Genomic DNA, 9,539 nt, shown 5'->3' on the forward strand with positions numbered 1-9,539 from the left:
TGATGGCACTCAAGCAGGGCTAAGTTCTTCACAAGGTAAGATAGATTACACACATGCTGCATATAATCGAGGTATTGTAACAATCGTTGGCTCATTTATTTTAGTCACATTTGGAAGGGTGTGCACAGATCCACAACATTTTGCTCGGCAATATAATATTTAGAAAATTGAAAGGATTGAAAGCATTGTCACTTGTGTGTGGGCACGCATCCTTAATACCGAAAATTGTAATGTACTTGTGTGGTTTGTAGTTGCTCCAAGTAGCACTGTTTAATGCTTGGTTGCCACATTATGGTTCCATAGGGATAGTGGCCCTGTTCAATTTGTCTTGGCCTGTTTCAGGTAAGCCTGGCACCGATACAGCACCATCGTATTGCTCAGAAGGTAATGGCAGTCGCACACTGTTTTAAAATTTCAAATAATTTATTATTGCTGTAATGTACTTTCATTAATTTTTTTCTTTTTGCCCCACAATAAATGTATGTATGTAATGTTGCAGAAACTCTTTCAAGTTCAGAATGTGACATACTGGCAGCTTGTTCACCAGGCGAGTGCTGCCTCGATTTGTGTAGGCACATATTTGACAGATGTTTTCGTTGGTTTCAACGGTCATATATGTGCAGATGTGGAAACCTCCCAAGGATCTTACTGCCAGGCATTTCCGGCTTTGACTGTGCCTGATGAGTGTGAGTGAAATATATGTTCATTACCATATGCATTGTCAAATTTTGGTCACTGACCATTTCTTGTTGGCAACTGTGCTGATTTACAGTCTTTGGGATATTGCTGGGCCTCATCATTTCTAATAATATTATTCTTCATTTACAGCCCAGCAAAAGGTTTGTGCATTCTGTGGAGGAGTTCAGTCAGCTGAGGGTACAGCTAATGTCACTGGTAAGTGTTCAGTGCTGACTGTCTTCGGATGCTATGCAGTATACAGCCGAATACATACACATAAATGCTCTTAATGGGAAATTACATGGACACACGTAACAGGTTGATACAGCAAAAGCTCGTTAATTCAAACTCGGTTAATGCGAACTTACGGTAAATTCAAACTGACACCCTGGTTCCGGCACAGCGCTGTGTACTGTGGGGCAGAACTCAAAATAATTTGAACGAGTTGGTATCCACAACGGCTAAATTGAACTGGGTGCCCCTGACTTTCATCGGTCCTGGCAGAAGTTGGCTCAAAGTGATCACGTTTTGCAAAACCAAACCAAAACAAATTTATTCAGAGGCAATACAATGAAACAGCAGAGTTTTTCATCAGATGAGAATTTGGACTCTGTGCTGGAACTCTTAAGCAAGCTGCAAACGTTGCTCATGGAGTCAAGAAAAAGAAGTGCAAGCAAATGCAAATTACTGATTACATTTAATCTTGTTTGCGTTAACTCTTCCATGTAAACAAACATATTTTGTGGCATAAATACGTAGCATCTTATATTTCGACATGAAGGCTCGCTGCTCACATGAATGCATGTCGCTGCCTGTTTCTAACGTATCACTGACTGATCAATTAGTTATGTTTGCCATTAGAGCTCCATAAACTTAATTCATGAAATTACCTGCCATGAACGTCTAGTATCGCAGAAAGACCAACCCCTGTCACTTCCTATTCGCTTTGTTTTGCAGGCAACAGTACAAGGAGCGGGGATGCTGATCCTTCAGTAGTAGCTGCCCTTCAAAAAAGAATAGCTACACTGGAGGACTGCTTGAAAAACATGAAGCGAAAAGTTAAGACACTGCAACAGCAGAAAAGCAGAGCAAACAATCGAAACGATGAACTGTCGCAAAACATCAGAAAGTACTTGTCCCCAGATCAACTGCTAGGCATGGAGACTTCCAGTACGAGGGGGACACCATGGTCTACCGAGACTATACAAAAAGGCCTCAAGCTCCGTTTGGCATGCGGATCGAGAAGCTACAACACCATCAGGGAGCTTGCTGTACCTATTCCAAGTGAACGAACATTACAACGTCGTGTTCAGAACTACAAGTTTTCACCAGGAATTCTCCACGAGGTTCTGCAGTCCCTTGCTTTAAAGGTGAAATAATGGTGCAGCTGAATGTGTTTTTAGAAGAAAAACTCGGCCTAGTTCAGTGGTCTCAAACTCACCTCAGCCAGCGGACTGCAATCGCACAATTTTGGACCACAAGGGCTGGGGCAGTGAAGGTTGTAGAACCAGTAGGTGGAGGGGGGGGTGGGGCGTGCAAATTTTTAGCAAACGTTGCCATATTTGAAAAAGAAACCTTTCATATATATCATATATGGGGCATTATGCAAGAACAACAGCACAAAAAGACGAGGACCTTGTGTCGTGTCTTCCTTGGCCCTTGTATTTTATTAGCGATGTTTTTGCTTAATGATTAATGTAATCACTTGTTTCAACAGTATGCCTTCGGCAAAAGACAAAATTTTTTTACAGAGCCCTCCCCCCACCATAGCATGCCTCATATCATATTGCGTTTTTTGCACAAAAAACCCTAAAAATTTATTGATATTCTCCTGTGTTGCCTGCGTCAGTGTTTGCATTCTCTTCTTTCAATGCTCATTATTTTGCGCATTCTTAAGTGCTACTTCAAAGTTTTTGGTTTACTAGATGTTATGTTCACTTGCACAGAGTATAATCGAACAACCAGCAAAGATGCTGTGGAAAACAAGTGATGACTTCTGGGGAGGAGTGTCGCAGAAAATGTAAATTTCAAAAGGTTTTTCTGGGTATTACTCATCATTTGAAAACAGTTCTAGTACATTGTAGTTACAGCATCGCAAGACGTACCTACTACTCATATGCAAGTTACTGTGTGCAGCATGATTATTCTTGAAAAGCATTGTAATATTTTACGACTGATACATGTTGCATCTTTCAGATAACCACGATGGAGGAGCACGACCGGCATGCAGTTTTGATGCTTGATGAAATTCAGCTGAGTTCAGGGCTTGCATTTGATCAAACGACTGGCACTATTTTTGGAAGGCCCACTTTACCACTGGCAGATGGTTCTCTGCCACATGCTGCAGTGGCAACACATGTACTAGTTTTTATGCTGGGTGGGGTTACAGAAAGATGGAAGCAGACAGTTGCTTATCATCTAACTGGAAACTCATTCAGCAGCACTGCAGTCAGAGAAAACTTGATTGCAATCATTCAAGAATGCGAAAAAATTGGGGTGTGTATAGATGCCGTCGTTAGTGATATGGGTGGCGGGAACATGGCCCTATGGAGAGAATTTGGCATAGTTGCGGGAAAATATTCTGTGCCAAGAGTTTCTTGTTCTCATCCTGTTGACCAGAATCGCAAGCTTTATTTTATGGCAGACTGCGCGCATTTGTTGAAGAACTTGAGAAACCACCTTACACGTGGGCAGTCCATTTTTCTGCCCGCAAAAGTGGTCAAGAAATATCAGCTGCCTTCGAGTGAAGTAAATCTTGAGCCGATTCAGAAGCTGGTAGAAATAGACTCTAAATTGCAATTAAACATAGCGCCGCACTTAAAACCATCCTTCTTGGACCCAGGACATTATGAAAAAATGAAAGTGGGGCCTGCGTATTCATTGCTCAATCACGATACAGCAGCTGCACTACGTTTTCTGGTCCAACGAGGGGACTTGCCTCGAGAAGCGTTGACAACAGCCTGGTTCATAGAAACCATTTATAGGTGGTTCAAAGTACTGACGTCACGTACAACGAAGCTTGCAATCAGCAAGTTGAGTGATCAAAGATATGAGGACACGCTAAGTTTCTTGAAGGACATGGTGTCTTTATTTCAAGATTTAAAAATAGGTTCCACATCCAAACAAGTGTGGAAGCCTGTGCAGACAGGCATTATTTTAGTCTGCAAGGTTGCATTGGAACTGCCAGATTATTATCTTAATGGGAAGGGTTTCTTTTTTGTTTTGCTCAGCCGATTTGGCCAGGATGCCCTTGAGAATTTGTTCTCCACATTGAGGGCAAAGAATGCTGTACCAAAGGCTCTGACGTTTCGTAGCGCCATTAGAGCGGCTACTTTGGCACAGTTCTTTCGCCCAAGTAGAAGTGGGAGCTATGCAGTTGACGATGCTCCTTCCCTAGTTGGTATCGAAAATTGCTACGCAGAAGCACCTAATCACAATGATGCAGAATCTGTTGAATTTCCCAATGACCTTTTGGATATTAGTGTTACGGAGCACGAATCATTTATTTGTTTAGCTGGATTTGTGGTGAAGAGTGTTGCAAAGCACACAGGGATTTGTGAGCACTGCAAAACTGCCATGGTGTCTGATGACGCCAGTGCACTCGATGATGATGATGATGTGTGGTGTTTTATGGCGCAAGGGCCAGGTATGGCCAAAGAGCGCCATGACAAATGGTAATGTTATCGATGAATTGTGGATGGCGTGCACTCACAAGGTTAAAATCCTACACTGATAACTGTAAGCTAGTGTCACCTACACCAGCCGTTATTCATTTGCTTGAAACAGCAGAAAATATGTTTCGAGTGAATGGCAACAAGCTTCTGTGCAATGAAGTAACGGTTGCTCAACTGGTTGCCGCCACTAATGACAGCGTGCTAGCTGTCAGTTGTTTTCCATCTTGCCACAACATGCAGGAAAGGTTGTTAAGAGCATTTTTTAAAACTAGAATTCACATTTTTCTGCGGAAAGAGAATCTCCTGCGTGAAGCTGAAGAAGCTAAAAGTGCCAAAGCAGGCAGCCGTAGCATTGGAAAGCAAGCTGCTACAACCAATGTAAAATAGTGTGTATGTATCGTTTCTATCGTTTTCTCCAGCTGTTTTTCTGTGATGCATATCGTGCCGACGTGATGTGGTCATCTTGAGCAGTTGCATGGTGATCTCTTCAGGTTGAGGGCTGTTGGCCATATTGGCCTATGACCATGTTTCAGGTCAATGATTTAACTTTGCCTATCACGTCTGTTTTGTTATGCCTTTCACAAATATGTCCCATCTTATGCCTGTATATCTGCATAATATGTTTCTTTCATTTTTCCAGTTAGGGTTTTCCTCACCCATATCCTATTCCTGCTTCCAAAGAGTTGCGTTATGTTCATAAAGGTGTCTGCCAGAAATTGCGTCCACTTGATGATAGTTGCGTGTGCCATCACTTTGCATGTATAGCATTTGCATGTATTTGCATGTATAGCAACATATCACTGTTTACAAAAAATTCATTTAATTTATTGTATACACTGCATAATGTTAAATGTATCATTGAGACAGTACTGCATTGTTTCGTAAAATGTTGAATAAAATCCCATGTTTTGTACCTGTCGTACTTTTTGGTTTTCATAAAATTGACTGCAGTTGAACTTCTGGCATTTAGAGCAAGAAAGTGAGATTACCGAAGAGGGTTTCCAAATGGATAAAAGGCCGCTTGGTTCGATCAACGTATTATGTGCTATTATGATAGCGTGTGCATGCACTTTTCATGCCATGAAATGGCAATGTATAGGTGTGTTCAATGCCACCGCATTTATTTGTATTTATGCCAGTGAAGACTTTGGTGTGGTGAATGCGGAGTGCCCAAGAGCTGGTATTGGTGTGGTGAATGCGGAGTGCCCAAGACCTGTAAAACATTACTTCAAGAGAAGTGTATTCAGCCTGATTAATGTGGTTGAACACATGGACAAAGAGTGAACTTCATGGATCATAAGACAAAAACGGCAGAAATTTCATGAGATCAGGAAAACATGAGGCACGGTGTTGCACTACCTCATCTGTGCCCTTGTGAAGTGCGAGCTGTTCTTGGCCTTGTGGGAACTAACCAAATAGCTTGAGATGTGTTACTCTGGATGCACGCACTTGTACACTAAGCTACGCTTCAATATATCATTCATACGGCCTGTTAACACGGCGCGCCCGCGTCTGTCATTGCACGCGCAAGACTTGCTGTAGTTGCTCAAAATGGTGTAGATCGAATTATGCGAACACCACATAAGCTCACAGGCCGAAGAAAGAATCTGTATGCCCATGTAACCTGATTTTGTCTGCACTAACCCGTAGGAATACATACACAAACTAGTCCATGCACTCGCTTCATGCAGTTGCCGGTAAACTCGACCTAATATGCCCGCGGCGTCAACGTAGCATCTGCATCTAACCGTCGGCTCTGCACGCCACTGTAGCAAATATCGCTGTCGCGAACATTTAACCAAGGAGAGTGCGCCAGACAGAATCAAAGATGCTTTCGTGCACGTTTCTCTGCAGTTGCAAGGATGGCTTTAGCATAAAAACGACACCTCGCACAAAACACATGTTTCAAAAACGCGAAGCGATCCATTGCCCGTTTTGTGTCACGTAGCTTTCTATTCCTTCGAATCGACCAACGAATCGACGCGTAGTCTCATCGCATTATAACTATGCCAAGAATTGTTCGCTGCATTTATCAGCGATGAATGAAATGTAAAGAAAGTGTACCGGTTACGAAATACTGGCAACGCCGCACACACGCTGAAATATCTACAGCGAATTCCGGGACGATCACCGCCGAAGACCCGCGAAACGAGCACGCGTTCCACAGACGACACCGGCGTACCGTTCGCCGAGCGGCTGCCCGAGCGCGGCCGCGCGCCGCTTTCGCTTTCGCGTCCGTAGTTTCCTCCTGGACACTGTAGGGGCGCTGCTGCAGCTGCTGAGAGAGGAGGCAGAGGCGAAGGGGTGCGGTTGGCGCTACTTTAGTTTTTTTTAGGGACTTTATGCCTACCCGGTTCCTGCCAGTACCTGGAGTTGGGACCCGGCAACCCGCGCAGCGCGGCGTCCTGTGGGCACTCCATGACCAGTGAGGTGCTCAAGGCAAACCTGGACGTCGGGCCCTTTGATAACTAGCGAATGTGTTCGCTCGTCTGTTTGCTTTTTATTGATTTGCTCGTCCAAATAAATTGTCACGTTAATGTCATTTTGATATAGGGATGAGCTATACTCGCGGACAACTTTCTGTGGCTATGAAGCGAAAGCTACGGAGGCAAAGCGCGCACAACTGAGAGTGCTTCTCACTCTAAGAAAAAAGAGAGTAAAAAGTGAGTCACGGCAACTTGACTCTCTTTTCTCTTCCGGAGACCCATTTTTGCGCTAGTAGAGTCGCAAAATAAGAGTCAACATTTCTGCATGGGTCGTTTGACTCTCAATGGCACGCGAAGAGTCGTCGTGAAAGATCGCGGCTCCTGTGCGACTGGAGAAGTCTTGGAGAGGGAAAGCTTAAACTTCAGGACCAGAAAAGCTCGACAATTGCTTTTCGAATTTTAACGCGATAGCATTAAGGGCCCCGTGTCACAGAATATCTGGCGTCGGTGTCGGCGTCAGCGGCCGAGAAAATCATCCCCAACCATGCAGGCCCTCCGAATATATTTAGGTACATGTATATGTCATGCCTTCTTATATCACATGCGGTATATGCGGGTTATATTGCCACACCATTCTATCATTAATGTTGCTCATACGTTGTCTTGCATTCTTGGCAAAGCTATTCCTCTGAATTTTTAGAAAAAACACCCACCGTGGTTGCTCAGTGGCTCTGGTGTTGGGCTGCTGTGCACGAAGTCGCGGGATCGAATCCCGGCCACGGCGGCCGCATTTCGATGGGGGCGAAATGCGGAAACACCCGTGTACTTACATTTAGGTGCACGTTAAAGAACGCCAGGTGGTCCAAATTTCCGGAGTCACCCACTACGGCGTGCCTCATAAGCAGATCGTGGTTTTGGCACGTAAAACCCCATAATTTTTTTTTATTTTGAGAATGACAATTTACAAAGAAAGGTCATGAAACAAAACATCCGCAGCGCATGCCTTTTATCTTAAATCTTCTCAGACTGAAATATTTAAAGTACGAACCAAAAACGGGAACCTGAAAATTATATAATTTTTTTGGCACGGCTGTGCAGTCTCCGGGATCGCCCCACGCAAGAGGCCGCATTTCTACCAGAAAGCTCGCTTTCGTGCATAGCGTTCGCCGCCAGTGTTTCTACGGTTGCTTAAGCTGCAGTTGTCGGGAAGCGTGAGAAGCAGTCGGGGATCTTTGAATGCTATAGCGTTCCACTCTTAAAAGCGAAGCTTAAGCGTCCTCCAATTTCTTCCGAGTTTGTGTTAAACACGCTCCCAAATACAAGTTTCTTAGTTTAACCGTTAGTTAAATCACCGTAATACAGTTACCACACGGTTATACACAAGTTTTATTATTGAATCAATAGGAGATAGTCATTATATCACAGCACTTAAAATTATACCTGATAGTGAATGCAAGGGCACTGTGGCACAAATGATAATAAACTGTTCAAATACGGTACATTACAACTAACTAAAAAACATCAATATACATCAAGAAAGTAATATCATGCATATAAATTTTCTGTATTAAACCTCTGTGTGACCATAATACCAACTATAAGCACATTATATATACAATGTGAACTCGGTGTTTCTATACCCACACAAAAACTATAGTATGTTTAGTGATCCAGTGAAGTGCAAGGCGAAAATAAGGATTTAATAATGGCACATTTATTTGCTTATTTTAACAGCCAAGAATGCTTGGATTAGTTATTTACATAATAGCAACAGTGGTAATGGAAGTTGGATGCATGTGCATGCACTTTTTAAACTACACTGAACTACAGTGTTGTAGACAAGGCAATGAAAATATGAATTATCAGATATATAACATGTATAAACTACAAGGACAACCCAGTAACAGTGTCAATAACAACCATTAATCAAACAACACAACTTCACATCTTTGGACAACTTCCCCTCCAAAATAGAGGTCAAGGCACTCTGGAAGTGCTTCATCTCCAGGTTTCGCAGCAGGCATTGAACCACACTTTGCGACCCGAAATGAATATCGGTGCCTTCTGAATTCTAGCACCTCAAGTCTCTCGACTAAAAAAGCAACTTCATTGCTCACAATGAAGATGCCAATCATCTGGCAAAACTCTGGGTCATCCCCTTTGCGCATTACAAGCACATCTTCTACTTTGTAGGTTACCTGGCGTAGTGTCACTGACTTTGCCTGCCAGGTGATGCCAACTGGCAGCACGTCTTGAATGCATGGGTGAAGCTCAGCCCTCTCCACAGGTTTTGCACTGTTCGTAGACAACACACCGTCCAAAGCTAATTCACTGAACTCAAAACTTTGCAGCAGCTGGTGTCTATCTGCAAGGGTCTTGCAGATATTCCTGAAATTCTTGACACGCATTGCAAGGCTCTTAAAATACTGGTGTTTTGCCTCGAACTTCATGCACCACAACTGCTTAAGTGGTCCAAAAAGAGATATCATGCGGGGGTAGTGTAACAGATAGTGCATCTTTGGAATGAGACGAGCAGATTGGTAGCGACTGATGAAGGAACGAAGGAACTCTTGTACTTTAATTTCCAGGTATGAAAGGGACTGCAATGGAAGGTTGTCTGATAAAAACATGTCTATTATTTCTCTTAGGAGGAGGTACACTTCCCAGTCCTCATTTTCTTCTGGAACACTGGACCCAAATATTTGGGGCAAGAGTCGAAAAAGGCACCATTTTTGTGATGCAGTGCTCTTCAGAGCACTTT

General features: G+C 43.3%; 1 protein-coding gene across 1 annotated transcript; it reads left to right on the plus strand.

Moving 5' to 3' along the window:
* Positions 1-271: 271 nt before the first annotated feature.
* LOC125940110 (uncharacterized) lies at positions 272-2,684 on the plus strand. The gene is made up of 3 exons (XM_049655796.1): positions 272-686; positions 829-894; positions 1,636-2,684. The coding sequence occupies exons 1-3, from the start codon at positions 482-484 to the stop codon at positions 2,055-2,057; spliced, it is 693 nt and encodes a 230-aa protein (XP_049511753.1). The 5' UTR covers positions 272-481; the 3' UTR covers positions 2,058-2,684.
* The last annotated feature ends 6,855 nt before the right edge of the window (positions 2,685-9,539 follow it).

This window comes from Dermacentor silvarum, chromosome 9, assembly GCF_013339745.2.
Source record: "Dermacentor silvarum isolate Dsil-2018 chromosome 9, BIME_Dsil_1.4, whole genome shotgun sequence".
Classification (NCBI taxonomy): Eukaryota; Metazoa; Arthropoda; class Arachnida; order Ixodida; family Ixodidae; genus Dermacentor; species Dermacentor silvarum.

What these genes read in the sequence shown, in the direction of transcription:
- LOC125940110 (XM_049655796.1), top strand. Translation starts at nt 482, where the DNA reads ATGTATGTAATGTTGCAGAAACTCTTTCAAGTTCAGAATGTGACATAC. An exon ending in TTTGACTGTGCCTGATGAGT is followed by an intron (nt 687 to 828) that starts GTGAGTGAAATA and finishes CTTCATTTACAG; the next exon opens with CCCAGCAAAAGGTTTGTGCA. An exon ending in GGGTACAGCTAATGTCACTG is followed by an intron (nt 895 to 1,635) that starts GTAAGTGTTCAG and finishes TTTGTTTTGCAG; the next exon opens with GCAACAGTACAAGGAGCGGG.